The 17,476-nt window shown below is 47.4% G+C and overlaps 1 protein-coding gene across 9 annotated transcripts in view; it reads right to left on the bottom strand.

The window, feature by feature from the left end:
- Positions 1-17,476, bottom strand: part of DRC9 (dynein regulatory complex subunit 9) — a 32,813-nt gene that overhangs the window by 13,964 nt on the left and 1,373 nt on the right. For all 9 annotated transcript variants that reach the window (XM_084802157.1, XM_084802159.1, XM_084802162.1 and 6 more), the window contains 5 exons: positions 16,419-16,472; positions 14,950-15,211; positions 9,843-10,024; positions 5,208-5,336; positions 179-260 (listed from right to left, as the gene is read on the bottom strand). In XM_084802157.1, the coding sequence (XP_084658283.1) occupies positions 179-260; positions 5,208-5,336; positions 9,843-10,024; positions 14,950-15,211; positions 16,419-16,426 (663 nt within the window). In that variant the 5' untranslated portion in view covers positions 16,427-16,472. The remainder of the gene's footprint in view (positions 1-178; positions 261-5,207; positions 5,337-9,842; positions 10,025-14,949; positions 15,212-16,418; positions 16,473-17,476) is intronic.

The following is a 17,476-nucleotide window of genomic DNA, read 5'->3' as shown; positions in this document are numbered from 1 at the left end:
TCTGCCTCCTGAATGCGGGATTAAAGGCACGTGCCACCGCACCAGGCATCGCCCTGTCTCCTGCAGACGTAACTCAGCAGAAGCAAAGGCCTGAGTAGCTAACTCTGCGTGAAGGAGACTTCTGTGGATCAGGCTCAGCTCGGTAGCTTTTGGTGTCCTCCTCACAGACGATTCTTACCTGTTCTTGCATTTGACGCTCCTTTTTGACATCAATTAACTGTTTTTGAAGAGATCGTATCTGTTTTCTTCCTTTTTCCTCCCTAAAAGAAGTAAGAACGGTAAGAACAGGGCTTCTCAAATGTTAGGCTCAGCTGGACATTAAGGGCAGGCTCTTAGGCTGGACAGATGCTTAAGAGTCAAGGACAGGGGCCGGGCGTGGTGGCGCACGCCTTTAATCCCAGCACTCGGGAGGCAGAGGCAGGCGGATCGCTGTGAGTTCGAGGCCAGCCTGGTCTACAGAGCGAGTCCAGGACAGCCAAGGCTACACAGAGAAACCTTGTCTCAAAAATCCAAAAAAAAAAAAAAAAAGAGTCAAGGACAGAGCACCTGAGGATGATGCTCGGCATCCATGTTGGGCAGTGCACAGCCACTGACAACTCTAGCTAGCAGGACCCAACATCCTCTACAGGACTCTTCAGGCACCTGGACACAACACACTTGTGCACACACTTAATTTAAAAATAATGAAAACAAGTCTTTAAAAAACAAATAGGGAGCCAGGTGTGGTGGCACAAGCCTGTGATCCCAGCACTCAGCAGGCAGAAACAGGAGGATCTCTGTGAGTTGGAGGCCAGCCTGGTCTACAAAGCGAATCCAGGACAGCCAAGGCTACACAGAGAAACCCTGCCTCGAAAACCCAAAAGACAAACAAACAAAATAAATAGGGGGCTGGGGAGATGGCTCAGAGTTAAGGAGCACTGGCTGCTCTTCCAGAGGTCCTGAGTTCAATTCCCAGCAACCACATAGTGTCTCACAACCATCTATAGTGGGATCTGGTGCCCTCTTCTGGTGTACAGGTGTACATGCAGGCAGAATACTACATACATAGTAAATAAATACATCTTTAAAAACAAACAAACAAATAGGTCCTTGGGCCCATGGGATGGCCCGTGGATGAATATACTGGCTGTCAAGGCTGATGGCCTAGTTCAGAAGCCTAGGACCTACATGGTGGAAGGCAAGACCCAATTCCCCCACGTTGTTCTCTGACCTCCGCATGTGCACCGTAACACACACTAGTGCACACGATCACACAATTTAACCATAAAATGTCAGTATTCGTACTGTCCTACACTAACAGAACCTGCCAGAGGGTCAAGCTGACCTTCTATTTTACCATGACTCAATGGTGCTATAATCCCTGCTCCGTCATCCCACACCACCCTGGCAGTTATCAGCCCTCACTCCTCATTTGACCTTATAAGGCTTTTTCTCCTCAGATGCCCCAGCCCCCGAGAATGCAGATAAAGTATCTTTCAACACCCCTGTCCTGGCCAATTGTACAGGACCACACAACCGCGCCCCAGAGACCCTGGCCACCTACCCAGGGCCATAAATACCCAGCCCCCGATAAATGAAACCAGTTCTCTGACACTGTTCCCAGGAGTGTGCTCTTCGCCTGCACGCACACTCACTGCGACCAAGGCCCTGCACTACCCCTGCCTGCCCTGGCTATGCTTCCCCCACTCCAGCCCAACCCAGTGAGGACACCGCACATGGAGGGACAGGACAAGGTCTCGCTCCGTGGCTGAGGTTGGACTCCAGCTAATACCCTCCTGTTCAGTCACCTGAAGGAATATCCTTTTTCTTTTTCTTTTCTGTGACATATGCAAAAGAAGTGCTCTGTACCAAGCCACATCCCCAGTCCTGTATTGAACATAATCCTTCGGAAATTAATGAGCATTCCTGGGAAGGAAAATGTCCATGGTGTGCACCTGGCTTTTTGCTTGTTACTGTGTTGTTTGTTTGCAGTGCTATGTGTTTAGGAAGCGCTCCATTCTAACTACACTGCATCTTAGGACACTGACTAAGAGTTTTTATCTGGTCCATCTTGAGAAGGCTGGCTCACAGATGAGCAGAGTCTTTACTGTTGACATAAGGCAAGAGGTGGGACCCAGGGCCCTGTGGGGCCAGGCAGTCGCTCTCCCATGACTCTCTCCCAGCACTGTCTCCCATGACAACCTCCATACACTGTCTCCCATGACAACCTCCCAGCACTGTCTCCCATGACAACCTCCCAGCACTGTCTCCCATGACTACCTCCCAGCACTGTCTCCCATGACAACCTCCCAGCACTGTCTCCCATGACTACCTCCCAGCACTGTCTCCCATGACAACCTCCCAGCACTGTCTCCCATGACAACCTCCCAGCACTGTCTCCCATGACAACCTCCATATACTGTCTCCCATGACAACCTCCATACACTGTCTCCCATGACAACCTCCCAGCACTGTCTCCCATGACTACCTCCATACACTGTCTCCCATGACAACCTCCATACACTGTCTCCCATGACAACCTCCCAGCACTGTCTCCCATGACTACCTCCCAGCACTGTCTCCCATGACAACCTCCCAGCACTGTCTCCCATGACAACCTCCCAGCACTGTCTCCCATGACAACCTCCATATACTGTCTCCCATGACAACCTCCCAGCACTGTCTCCCATGACAACCTCCATACACTGTCTCCCATGACAACCTCCCAGCACTGTCTCCCATGACAACCTCCCAGCACTGTCTCCCATGACAACCTCCATATACTGTCTCCCATGACAACCTCCCAGCACTGTCTCCCATGACAACCTCCATACACTGTCTCCCATGACAACCTCCCAGCACTGTCTCCCATGACAACCTCCCAGCACTGTCTCCCATGACAACCTCCCATGACTACCTCCCAGCGCTGTCTCCCATGACTACCTCCATACACTGTCTCCCATGACAACCTCCCAGCACTGTCTCCCATGACTACCTCCATACACTGTCTCCCATGACAACCTCCCAGCACTGTCTCCCATGACAACCTCCATATACTGTCTCCCATGACTACCTCCCAGCACTGTCTCCCATGACTACCTCCCAGCACTGTCTCCCATGACTACCTCCATACACTGTCTCCCATGACAACCTCCCAGCACTGTCTCCCCATGATTACCACCCAACACTGTCTCCCATGACTACCTCCCAGCACTGTCTCCCATGACAACCTCCATATACTGTCTCCCATGACTACCTCCATATACTGTCTCCCATGACAACCTCCCAGCACTGTCTCCCATGACTACCTCCATACACTGTCTCCCATGACAACCTCCCAGCACTGTCTCCCATGACAACCTCCCAGCACTGTCTCCCATGACTACCTCCATACACTGTCTCCCATGACAACCTCCATACACTGTCTCCCATGACAACCTCCCAGCACTGTCTCCCATGACAACCTCCCAGCACTGTCTCCCATGACTACCTCCCAGCACTGTCTCCCATGACAACCTCCCAGCACTGTCTCCCATGACAACCTCCATATACTGTCTCCCATGACAACCTCCATATACTGTCTCCCATGACTACCTCCATATACTGTCTCCCATGACTACCTCCATACACTGTCTCCCATGACTACCTCCCAGCACTGTCTCCCATGACAACCTCCCAGCACTGTCTCCCATGACAACCTCCATACACTGTCTCCCATGACTACCTCCATTAACTGTCTCCCATGACAACCTCCCAGCACTGTCTCCCATGACTACCTCCATACACTGTCTCCCATGACAACCTCCCAGCACTGTCTCCCATGACAACCTCCCAGCACTGTCTCCCATGACAACCTCCCAGCACTGTCTCCCATGACAACCTCCCAGCACTGTCTCCCATGACAACCTCCCAGCACTGTCTCCCATGACTACCTCCATACACTGTCTCCCATGACAACCTCCCAGCACTGTCTCCCATGACAACCTCCCAGCACTGTCTCCCATGACAACCTCCTTACACTGTCTCCCATGACAACCTCCCAGCACTGTCTCCCATGACAACCTCCCAGCACTGTCTCCCATGACAACCTCCCAGCACTGTCTCCCATGACTACCTCCCAGCACTGTCTCCCCATGATATTTTAAGTCTCAGTAACTTACTCATGCTAGCCTCTAAATTGCAATCAGGGTTTCTGAGGTTTTGAGATTCCAAGCCTGTACCACATTCCTACCTACAGTGCCCTTAATATAGTGTGAGTTCAAGTACCTGATGCTCCTAAATCGGAATGATTGACCACACACCCCCCCAGGTTAGGAGTACCCAGGAGCTCAGAACCCACGAGTCTGCCATACAGTGATAACTGAAGGTACATGCTTGATGTTGAGAAGTCTAGGATTTCTGGGAAGAGTTTTGTACCACCTTAAAATAAAATCCAGGCCTGGAGAGATGGATCATTGAGTAAAGTGCTGGCTATGAAGTGTGGTCCTGAGTTTGGAAACCCAGAACCCACATAAAGCCAAGTGCGTGCAGCAGAACCGAATCCTCCGGAACCCACTGTAGAGTGAGATAAAGCTGTGCATGTGCAGAAACAAAACAACAGACAGAGTCTGCCTCCATCAGGTTGGAAGGAAGGGCCAACACCTGCTGTTGTCCTCTGACCTCCACACGTGGATACCGTGGCACACACGTGCCTGCACTCACACATAAATGCACACACACAAATTTGCAAAGCTGGGAAGATGGCTCAGTGGTTAAAGTATTTGTCACATAAGTGTGAGGGTCAGAGTTCAGATCCACAGAACTTACACATACGCCTGCCACACCTGTAATCGCATCACTCCGAAGGCAGAGGCAGGGGATCCCCAGAGCAGGATGAACAGCCAGACTAGCTGTATAGGTGAGCTCTGGGTTCAATGAGAGATTCTGCCTCCAAGAAGAAGTTGGAAAACACACAAGTGAGACTCCCAATGTCAACCTCAGGCCTACACACACACATATATATGTCCACACACATGCAAGCATGCATACACACAAATGCACACCATATATACATACATATGAGAAAATAAATATTGCAAAGCAGACCAAGATGTTGGGCACATGCCTGTAGTTCCAGCGACTTTGAGGCAGGAGGAGCTCCTAGGGCGTCTAAGAATTGCCTAAGTAGTACAGTTAGAGGCCATCTAAACACAGACTCGTGAAGCAGATAAACCCGTCACCACCCTAACCTTGTGATGACTTCATGGAAACTCATTTTTTTCTCTCTTTCTTTGTCCAAGGCTTCCAGCAGACTCTTGAATGAGCCAGAATTTTGCATGTCCATCATGGCATTTGTAATCACATCACTGAAATACTGCCTGCCGAGGGAAACAAACAACAACAATAACAATAATAGTAGTAATAATAATTTCATAAGACATACTGCCTGACCTCCTTAAAGAGTTGCAGAAGTCCAGCCAGGTGATGGTGGCGCACACCTTTAACCCCAGCACTCAGGGAGGCAGAGGCCGGCAGATGTCTATGAGTTTGAGGAAAGTTGCAGAAGTCACACCAGGTAAAAGGAGGAAGGGGCTGGACATGTCGACTCACACTTGTAATCCCAGCACTTGGGAATCTGAAGAACCAACCACTGTAGTTCAAGTCCACCCTGGACTACAAAGCAGCTTCAGGGCTAGCCTAGGCTACAAAGACCTTGTCTCAATAAAGAAACAGGCACTTGGGAGATGGCTCAGTGGATAAAGTGCTTACTGTATACGTGATGAGACTAGAGATCAGATCCCCAGAACTCAGATAAACGCAGGGTGGGTGTGGCAAACTGCTTGGAAGGAAGGCTGAGACAGGGCCCTGGAGGAAGCTGGCTAGCTAACCTAGGTTCTAGTGAAAGACTGCCTCAAAGAATAAGGTAGAACAGTGAGTGAAGGTGACCCTCGACATCAATCGCAGGCCTCTATATGCACACATATGTGCACATGTGCCCACACACGTCTACACACACAGAAATATGTATAGATATGTGCACATCACACATCAAAAAATAAGAAAAGAAAGAAAGAACATGCACCCGTCAAACTGCCTTCCAGCCATCCCTGCCCGTGAGCACAGGTCAGCTCTAGTGGAGCTGCTCCTTGCAGAGGGCAGCTCCTAATGCAGACTCCTAACTGGTCAGAGTGCAGAGAAAACATGGCTGCTGAGAGGCTCAGGAAACAGCTCAGAAGAGGAGGGTAGGAAGAATTCAAGAGCAGAGAAAGGGGTTAGGGGTTGTGGCATGCTGTCCCCCAGGCAGGACATGACATTTGCACTCTGAAACTCTCAGCAGCTATGACTACCTGGGGAGGACTGTGCCCACCAATATGAGGTCACAGAGTGGGAAGGACTACCTGGACACCCCCACCCCTCCCCACCCACACTAGGAGCTGGGAAATTAGTGGTTGCTTGGAGAGAGGGAGAGATTGTTTTCAGTGGTACAGCTCTGCTGAAGTGTCCATGATGCTGGAAACAAGCCCTCACCCGCACAGTTCTCAGGAAAAAAGCATGAGATTAGAGCTGGGAGCTGGCTATGCAAAAGCTAAAGTTATGCTTTAAATTCTTGCTGGGCTTACGAGATCTAGAAAACAAAAAGGCCTCTAACCTGTAGGCCCCACTTGCCAAGGACAGATAACTTCCTGGACTGCAGGTGGGGGAGCGGGCTGTTCAGGAAAGATAACAAATCATGTGTGTGTGTGTCTGTGTGTGTGTGTGTGTGTGTGTGTGTGTGTGTTTTGTTTTGTTTGTTTTTGCTTTTTTCTTTGCAGACATTAAAGACTTTTTTGTTGTTGTTGTTGTTTTGAGACAGGTTTCTCTGTGTAGCCTTAGCTGTCCTAGACTAGCTTTGTAGATCAGGCTGACCTTGAACCCACAGTGATTTGCCTGCCTCTGCTACAGTGTTCTGCCTGCATGTACACTTGCAGGCCAGAAGAGGGCATCAGATCACATTATAGGTGGCTGTGAGCCACCATGTGGTTGCTGGGAATTGAACTCAGGACCTCTGGAAGAGCAGTCAGTGCTCTTAACCACTGAGCCATCTCTCCAGCCCCACATGTGTGTTTTCACTTCTGTAAACTAGGTTGGTTGCCCCAAATGCATAGGATGTGCTTGATCACATGTAGGTTGGAACTACATAGGCAGGAAGCACACCAGGATGTATGCTTGCTCCTGATTGGACAAAAGCAGAAAGTACATAGCCTTGTGGAGTTTCCTTTTTTGGGTTTTTGAGATAAGATTTCTCTGTGTAGCCCGGGCTATCCTGGAACTCCCTCTGTAGACCAGGTTGGCCTCGAACTCACAGAGATCCACCTGCCTCTGCCTCTGGAGTGCTGGAATTAAAGGCGTGCTCCAGCATGCTCCACGGACTCTGCCTTTATAAACACCTGACTAATATAATTAAATATCACTCTCAGAGTGCCAGGTACAGGCCTGGCCAGTGTCCATCGTCCTGGCCAGTATTTAATAAAGCTTGCTTCAAACTTGGCTCAAACACTGTGCTCATGGTCTTCTCACCCCGTGGGACTAGCAGTGGGCAGAGGAGGCAGGGGAGAAGCAGGGGAGAGGCAGGGGAGGGAGGCAAGAGATGCGATGAATGTGATCAAAATACATTTTATATACACCTATGAGAATGCCATAATGAAGCCAGGCACAGTGGTACCCTTGTAATCCCAGCACTCACAAGGCAGAGGCAGATGGATCTCTTTGAGTTCGAGAACAGCCTGATCTACAAAGTGAGTCCAAGACAGCAAAGGCTACAGAGGGAAACCTTGTCTCAAACAACCAAAAAAGAAAAAAAAAAGTCATAATGAAACTCCTTATGTAAAATTAATAATTACTAATAAAATAATTTTTTTAAAAACCTCAAAAATAGCCAGGCATGGTGGCGCACACCTTTAATCCCAGCACTGGGGAGGCAGAGTCAGGTGGATCCCTGTGAGTTTGAGGCCAGCCTGGTCTACAAAGCGAGTCCAGGACAGCCAAGGCTACACAGAGAGACCCTGTCTCGAAAAAACAAAAACACCTCAAAAACAAGTATGGTGAGTTGCAGATGCACACCTGTATCCTAGCACTTCTAAGGTACAAGTAAGAGGATGTGTAGTTCAAGGTCGGCCTCAGCTATGTGGTAAGGCTGAGCCCAGCGTGGGCTACATGAGACTTTAGTTTAAGAGGGAGGTAGGGAGGGAGGGAGGGAGGGAGGGAGAGAGAGAGAGAGAGAGAGAGAGAGAGAGAGAGAGAGAGAGAGAGAGGCAAGACAGAGAGAGACAGAGACAGAGAGACATAGAAGAAAAAGAAGCATCTATTTGTCAGTTCCACACAGAATTATCATTTCATTATATACTTCTGTATTTAAGAAGTATATGGCAAGGCTAGAGGGATGGCTCGGTGTTAAGAGCACTGACTAGCCTGGCAGTGGTGGCGCACGCCTTTAATCCCAGCACTCAGGAGGTAGAGGCAGGCAGATTGCTGTGAATTCGAGGCCAGCCTGGTCTACAAAGTGACCAGCCAAGGGTACACAGAGAAACCCTGTCTCAAAAAAGAAAGGAAAAAAAAAAGAGCATTGATTGATCTTCCAGAGGTCCTAAATTCAGTTCCCAGCAACCACATGGTGCCTCACAACCATCTATAATGTGATCTGATGCCCTCTTCTGGCCTGAAGGTGTACATGCAGGCAGAGCACTGTATATATATATATATATATAATAATAATAAATAAATAGATCTTTAAAAATTAGTATGCCATAATTTTGAAATTTTTTAATCATTAAGGGTTTTCCCCTTTCTTCTGTCTGTCTGTCTGTCTGTCTGTCTGTCTGTCTGTCTGTCTCTCTCTCTCTCTCTCTCTCTCTCTCTCTCTCTCTCTCTAATTAAGAAAACCCTGAACACACACCTTTAATCCCAGCACTCAGGAGGCAAGAGGAGGAGAAGGAGGAGGAGGAAGAGGAGGAAGAGGAGGAGGAAGAGAGAACCAGGAAGGGCCTGGAGAGATAGATCAGGGAGCACTGGCTGCTTTTGTAGAAAACTAGGTTTGGTTCCCAGCATCCATATGGCAGCTCACAACTGTCTGACCATGAGGCACACATATGGTCCACACATATATATGTAGGTATAACACATAACATCTAATACACACAAAAAAAATCAAATCTAAAACAAAATTTTTTTTGGTTTTTTGTTTTTTCAAGACAGGGTTTCTCTGTGTAACATCCCTGGCTGTGCTGGCCTCACTTTTGTAGACCAGGCTGACCTGGGACTCAGAGATCCGCCTGCCTCTGCCTCCCAAGTGCTGGGATTAAAGGTGTGTGTCACCACCGCCAGGCTAAATCTAAAAGTAATTTTTTTTTTACTTACTATTTATTGTTTTGATACAGAATAGGAAAGTTATATTTACCATTTTACACTTATTAACAATAGTTCACACAAAAAGATTCAATCGCTCAGCTGGCTGTGGTGGCGCACCACTGGACTCCCAGCACTAGGTGAGGCAGCGGTAGGTGGATCTCTTAGTTCCTGGACTACAGAGTGAGTTCTAGGACAGCCAGAAGAAACCAGTCTCAGGAAAGCGAAACCCTGTCTCAAAAAACCACAGAGAGAGAGAGAGAGAGAGAGAGAGAGAGAGAGAGACAGACAGACAGACAGACAGACAGACAGACAGAGACAGAAAAAACAAAGGCTCTTTAACTTAGCTGCCATGTTTCCTGCTGCACCGCCCCACCTCTAGGGGACCTTCAGCTAACCCTGTTAATCTCCTCACTGAACACAGCGCAAAGCCGCAGAGCCACAGTCCCTTCACCCCTACTCTCTGCCACCAGCACCTCCCCACACCTGCTCTCCCTGCTCACCTGTCGTTCTGAATCTTCCTCAGCGTCTCCAGCGTCATTATGGCCTGTCTTGTTGGTTTTTTAAAGGTAAACTCCTGGCCTCTTTGTTTGCCCTCTGACACCATGGATCTTTCTCTAGTTACTAAAGAAGCCGACAGTTTCCTTGTACTTGACATCATAGATGTTCCTTCATGGCTGCTTTTCTAAAAACAAACGATGTTGAAGATACTGTTTTAGAGGCTGGACAGATGGCTCAGTGGTTGAGAGCACTTGCTGTTCTTGCACAGAACCTGGGTTTGATTGCCAGCACCTGTGTGGTGGCTCGCAACCATCTGTGACTCTAGTCCCAAAGGATCTACCACCCTCTTCCAACTTCTGTACAAAGCATGCACACACACGATGCACAGACATACACACAGGCAAAATGTTCACACACACACACACACACACACAACTTCAAAAGAAACTTTAAAAAAAAGTTGCGTAGCCGGGCATGGTGGCACAGGCCTTTAATGCCAGCACTTGGGAAGCAGAGGCAGGTGGATTGCTGTGAGTTCCAAGCCAGCCTGATCCACAAATCGAGTCTAGGGCAGCCAAGGCTACACAGAAAAACCCTGTCTCAAAAAAACAAAAACAAAATATCAACATGAGGTCATGGGTTCTATGAGAGCAAAGACTGTCTTAGGGACAGACATCAGTTCACGCCAATTTCTACTTCTCTTCCTCCTCCTCTTCCTCCTTCTTCTCTTTTAGTTTTTGTTTGTTCATTTGGGTTTTTTTTTTGTTTTTTTTGTTTTTTTTTTGTTTTTTGAGACAGACTTGTTTTGTTTGTTTCTCTCTTTCTTTGTAGTCCTGTCTGTCCTGGAACTCAATCTGTAGACCAGGCTGGCCTCAAAATCAGAGATCTGCCTCCTCTACCTCCCAAGTGCTGAGATTAAAGGTGTGCACAACCACTGCCTGGCTTCACTTCAAATTCTTACTTGCTTTTATTTCTCCCTCCATTCTTTCTTTTTCTTTTTCACTTTTTTCTTCCTGTACTAGGAAAGGAACATGGGGCCTTGTGCATCGGCATGTCAGACTCAGACCTAATTCCCACTTTTTGTTGTTGTTTTTGTGGGGGACAGCGTTTCTCTGTGTAGCCTTGGCTGTCCTGGACTCACTTTGTAGACCAGGCTGGCCTCGAACTCACAGTGATCCACCTGCCTCTGCCTCCCTGAGTGCTGGGATTACAGGCGTGCGCCACCACGCCCGGTTTAATCACCACTTCTTAATTTTCTTTCATCTCAAATTCTCTCCAGAATAAGGTTGGATACTGTTAATAAACATGGTCATCTCTATAGCCTCATTGTTTAGCATAATGCCTAGGACACATCAGAAACTCAAATGTTCCTATGAAATACACAGGCCACATGGTGGCCAGCACCTGTGCTGTCGGGTACTAGGGAGGCTGCATCGGGTGATGAGAGAACTCCAGTCCATTCTAGCCCGGACAACACTGTGAGACAAACAACAAAACAAACAACTATGCAAAGTAAAAGGAGAATTTGTACAAAAAAATGAAGTTGATATCAGATTTAGTGATGCAGTTTGGATCTTAAGGATCATATAGGAAAACCCAAAATCATTTTCAGACTTAAATTCAAGTACCGCCGGGCGTGGTGGCGCACGCCTTTAATCCCAGCACTCGGGAGGCAGAGGCAGGCGGATCGCTGTGAGTTCGAGGCCAGCCTGGTCTACAAAGTGAGTCCAGGACAGCCAAGGCTACACAGAGAGACTCTGTCTCGAAAAAAAAAATAAAAAAATAAATAAATTCAAGTACCAAGAAACTAAAAGACAGCATGTGTGTTCTAACTGACAACTCTTATTTAACCTGTGGTTAATGCCTGTGCTACTGATGGTGATTGCACACTTGGGCCATAAAGACAGCTTCTATGTCTGAATCCTGGCTCTATTTCTTACTAACCATATTGACCTTGGGTAATTATTTAAAATTTCTGTGCCTCCACTTTCCCACTGGCAAAATAAACAGTTAATATTGTAGAAATTGTACAAGGAGGGGACATGGGAATGTAAGAGAAAATGTGGCATCTTAATTTCTCTCCCGCTCTTAATCTCTATCCCCAGGCCTCAGACTCCCTTCTCCCTCAAGACATTCCCTCCTGCTTTCATGTCCTGTGTGAGTGTTGATGTGTATATAAGTTCAGATCTCACCTATGAGAGAATCCATGCAGCTGGACACAAATGCACGCGCGCACACACACACACACACACACACACACACAAACACACACACACACACACACACACAAATAATTCAAAATAAAAATGAATTGTTTTAAGGAATTTAAGGAGGAAGGCTCCTGCTGTGCCAGGCAATTTTGCAGGTGAATGATCACTATCATAAGCCAGAATGAGACTGCAGAGGCTTCATTATGTCACGACCTCACTGAACACTGATTATCAGTTCGTTTTCATTCTGGCCGGGCGTGGCGGCGCACACCTTTACTCTCAGCACTCAGGGATGCAGAGGCAGGCAGATCGCTGTGAGTTCGAAACCAGCTTGGTCTACAAAGTGAGTCCAGGACAGAAACCCTGTCTGGAAAAGAAACAACAAAAAAATTTTTTTTCATTCTGTCTTTCTTGAAATTTTATGACAAACTACTCTTTTTCTAAAGTTTGTTTGTTTGTTTGTTTGTTTGTTTGTTTGTTTTTCCAGACAGGGTTTCTCTGTGTAACAGCCTTGGCTGTCCTGGAACCCCTTTGTAGACCAGGCTGGTCTTGAACTCACAGAGGTCCACTTGTCTCTGCCTCCTCGAGTGCTGGGATAAAAGGTGTGTGCCACTATTTTTTTTAATTACATTTATGGGACTGAAGAGCTGGCTCAGAAGGTAGAGCACTTGCTGTTCTAGGAGAGGACCCAGCTTCAGCTCTCAACTCCCACACTGCATCTTACTAGCACCTGCAACTCCTGTTCCAAAGGATCAGTAACCCTCCTCCAGCGTCTGTGGGCACATATGCGGTACACATCCATACATTCAGGCAAAATACCCATACCCATATAAAAATATTAAATCTTTTAAAAATATATATTTAACAGTTTTTTTGAAGTGGGGTGGACATGTGACCACAGTGCGTATGGAAATCAGGGAACAATTTATGGAAATAAGTTCTTTCTTCCAACTATGGGTCCCAGGGATCAATCTCAGGCCATTAAGCTTTGTAGCATGCACCTTTTATTCACTGAGCCATCTCACCAGCCTGATCTAGAACTTTCTGTGCAGAGCAGGCTACCCTCAAACTCACTGCGATATTCATGTCTCTGCACCCCCAGTGCTAAGATTATAGACATGAGCTCAGTGGTGTCCAGAAATCCGATTCATCGTTGAAAATATAATTGCTGACACGGTAATGAGCCCAAAGATTTACAAAAGCAGGCTACAACGTATTTAACAGCAACAACTGTTATGGGTTCAAGAATAGCCACACCGCTGGAACAGCAGATACAGACTGATGGAAGTTTATTTGAACCCTGAACAAAAACTGACTGGTCAGGGACATAACCTGGGCTTGAGCACCAGACTACAACACTGGCCTGTTTCTTTTTTGTTTTTGTTTTTCGAGACAGGGTTTCTCTGTGTACCCTTGGCTGTCCTGGACTCACTTTGTAGACCAGGCTAGCCTCGAACTCACAGCAATCTGCCTGCCTCTACATCCTGAGTGCTGGGATTAAAGGCATGCGCCACCATGCCCGACTAGACACTGACCTGTTTCTAAAGCAGGCTTTTTATAAGAAAAACTATAACCAGGTTAACAACCAGGTAACCAGGTGGGAAGGAAGGGGAGGGCAGTATTACATCATTTTGATTAGCTAAGCACAAGAAGAATCGATTTTGTCCTGAGCACAATGTCCAGGTAGCTAGACAAAACATTTTAAGATGATTGGCTGAAATTTAGGGTAGGAGAGCTCTTGGGGGCTTTCCAGCTCTCTGCCAGTAAGGAACATATCAGGATGTTGTGGTCTTAACTCTAATAGAACATACATTTATCTTTAACCCAAGTAGAATATGCATTTATCATCTATTGTTTTGTTCTTTTTTGTTTTGTTTTTCAAGACAGGGTCTCTCTGTGTAGCCTTAGCTGTCCTAGACTCACTTTGTAGACCAGGCTGGCCTTGAACTCACAGTGATCTGCCTGCCTCTGCCTCCCGAGTGCTGGGATTAAATGAAAGGCATGCACCACCACGCCCAGCCTATTGTTTTATTCTAAGCAGCAAGCATTGAACCTTGCTGGTTTCAGGCAGGCAGGGCCTGAGAACTTGAACTTAATTCCACCTTATGATCAAAATGGAGACTCAGGAGTAAAATGGCTTCTGATATGCTAAGAACGAAAGCTCAAGTTACCATAGGAGCCACAGTTATGCTAGGAACCAAAGTAGGTTTCAATGGAGGGGCTATAGAGTTACAACACAACAAAGTTATTTTTTACCAAAGCAGTGTTGATGGGGTCCAGATGAATGTCCTTTCCATAGTGTCCAGTTGGCTGTTAGCAGAGAAAACTTAGCATACCATCTCAGTATATGCACAGAGGTGATCCCTTCCAGGGCACCTCTGGATACTCAAGCCCCTTTAAAAAGCTGGTGCAATGTTGGTATGCAATCTATGCAAATGCTCCCTACATTTTAAATAGGCTCTAGATTGCTCATGATGGTAAACACAATGCACAATCATGTTATATTGAAATGTTTTGTTTAGGGAAAGGTCTAACGTATTTAATAAAGGCCAAACTTTTTCTAGATATTTTTTTTACCAGAGGTTGGTTGAATCCAGAGATGCAGAATCTGTGTACACTGAAGGCTGTCTATGCTGTATTTACACAGACTTAGTTTGGAGCCTTTTGGACCAGTGCTAACATACTGCAAAAGTACATGGTGCTTCCTGGGGCACCCTGAGCTGTATGCCACTTTTTCCTTTTCGGATCCAGATCTCTAATAACTGTGATACGGCCTTTGACCTGCTGTAACGGTGCTGCTTTCCAAGCTGAGTGTGATGACCCAAGTAGTACAAAGAATGGCAAGCTCAAAAGGGAGGAAAGCGGGCGCGAGCGTGCACGCGCACGCACACACCCTCACCTGGCTCATGCTCTGCCTTCTCTCAAACTGAACGGGAATGATGTAGCCTAGGATAGAGAGCTGGTCAAGGATGTCCTCCATAATTGTGGAGACCCTCAGCACGTCTAAAAGGGACAGTGACTTTATGACTTCCGGGGGCGTCTCTTCCTCTTCTTCACTATCTAGTTCTTCCTCCCAAGCACCAGGCGGTTCTCCTGTCACCTCTACGGTGACCTCAACAGGCAAATCCTCTGAAGGAGAGTCCAAGGCTTCCAGCTGGTCCCTAAAGCCGAGAGGAAAGAAAGGCTGTCAGGGGCTAACGTGGAAATATTTCTTACCCTCCAAACCACAGGTAGCATTTAGACCGAGTCCTGTGAATCTCCCCCTGTCATATGACATTACCCCTATAAAAGACAAAGGCAGGCGTTTGGGGGGGGGGTATTCACCAAAGCCCCTCCAGGAGCACCAGCCAAGGACAATGCACTGGCAGGTAAAACCATGCACCTATGTTGTTTGGCTATGCTAATGCATTTTGAATTTGAGCCACAGTTACCTTGATTTGAAAGCACCATATTTAGATGCTAATCATAAGTGCCTTGAGATTACTGAAAGACAGGCTATGGTAGCCAGCACACAAGGTGGCCCAAATAACTCTGGTCTTTGTGACCTTGTGTGGTTTTCCCCTACACTAAGTGGGGAAGCTACAAGGATCTGGGGAGTGTGATTTCCAGAGCTAGGTGGGAAATAGCATCACAGCTCCCATCTCACTGAAACGCTCACTCCGAGGGAAGACCCTCAACTGCCATGAGGTACTTAAGCTACCCAGGGGCCAACTTCAACCTTCTGGTCAATATTGCCAACTTGATTGGACCTAGAATCACCTAGGAGATAAACCTGCGGCCATGGCTGTGAAGGACTTCCTAGGGAGGTTACCTTACATGGACTGAATAAAAGGGAGAGCTGTAGCCAGGCGTGGTGGCGCACACCTTTAATCCCAGTACTTGGGAGGCAGAGGCAGATGATCTCTGTGAGTTCAAGGCCAGCCTGGTCTACAGAATGAGTCCAGGACAGCCAAGCTTGTTACACAGAGAAACTCTGTCTCAGCAAAATTCTGTCTCTCTCTCTCTCTCTCTCTCTCTCTCTCTCTCTCTCTGCTTCCTGGCTGTGGATGCCACATGGCCAGTCCCTTCTGCCCCTGCTGCCAGGCCCCACCCCCCCCTACCCCCCACAATGGGGCCCTCCCCCCCAAGTAGGAGGCAACACAAAGCTTTTTATCTCTTCCCTGACACTGCTTCTTGTCCGACCCCAAACCAGAACCATTCGCCAAGCTGCTCCCCAACACCCAATCTGAAATGACAGATGCTTATCTCTTAGGCCATTAGATGTGGGGGCAGTTTGTTACATAGCTACAGAAAAATAATCCACAGCATTTAACAGACGGCATAACGCAACAGTATATGTACAAACAAACCAGGATTTTGAACACATACCCTTCCATTCTTCCTCAGGTAGTTTTGTTGCCTTCTGGAGTAGAATGAAGTAATCTAAAATGGAAAAGAAACACTGGTATTAGTTCAGGGGGATGCTCAATTCTATTTCTTTTATTCTTATGTGTTTCTCTCTCTCTCTCTCTCTCTCTCTCTCTCTCTCTCTCTCTCTCTCTCTCTCTCTCTGTTTTTCCAGAAAGGGTCTCTCTGTGTTAGCCTTGGCTGTCCTACACTCACTTTGTAGACCAGACTGGCCTTGAACTCACAGAGATCCACCTGCCTCTGCCTCCCGAGTGCTGGGGTGACAGGTGTGCGCCACCACGCCCAGCTTGTCTCATTCTCTTTAGGTGAGTAGGCTCATGGGATGCAGGCTTATTAAGTGCTCCCAGCACTCAGGGAGACAGAAGTAGGTGGATCTCTGCTTGAGGGCAGCTTGGCCTACAAAGCCTGGGCTACACAGAGGGATCCTGTCTTGAAAAACAAAACAATAACAATAAAAGTTAGCACCCCTCAGAGCTGGGCATGGTGGCAAAAGTCTGTAATCCCAATTCTGGGAAAGTGGAGGGGGTACAATCAGGTGTTCAAGGCCATCCCTGGCTTAATATAAGGAATTTGAAGCCAGCCTAACCTAAATAATACATTGTCGGCCGGGCGTGGTGGCGCACGCCTTTAATCCCAGCACTCGGGAGGCAGAGGCAGGCGGATTGCTGTGAGTTCGAGGCCAACCTGGTCTACAAAGTGAGTCCAGGACAGTCAAGGCTACACAGAGAAACCCTGTCTCAAAAAACCAAAAAAAAAAAAAATACATTGTCGTTAATGTTAATGTTTATATTTTGTTTTTTCCCAGAGTTTGTATAGCCTTGGCTGTCCTGGAACTCACTCTGTAGACCAGGCTGGCCTTAAACTCAGAGATCTACCTGCCTCGGCCTCCCAAAAACTGAGACTAAAGGTGTGTGCTGCCACTGCCCATATTTATGTGTATGCACCAGCTTGTCTCTGTGTGCACCACGTACATACAGGCGGCCAGAAAATTTCCTAGAACTTAAGTTACAGGTAGTTGT

This window comes from Acomys minous (assembly GCF_964271855.1).
Source record: "Acomys minous genome assembly, chromosome: 11".
NCBI lineage: Eukaryota > Metazoa > Chordata > Mammalia > Rodentia > Muridae > Acomys > Acomys minous.
This window is presented reverse-complemented; position numbering and strand designations above follow the sequence as displayed.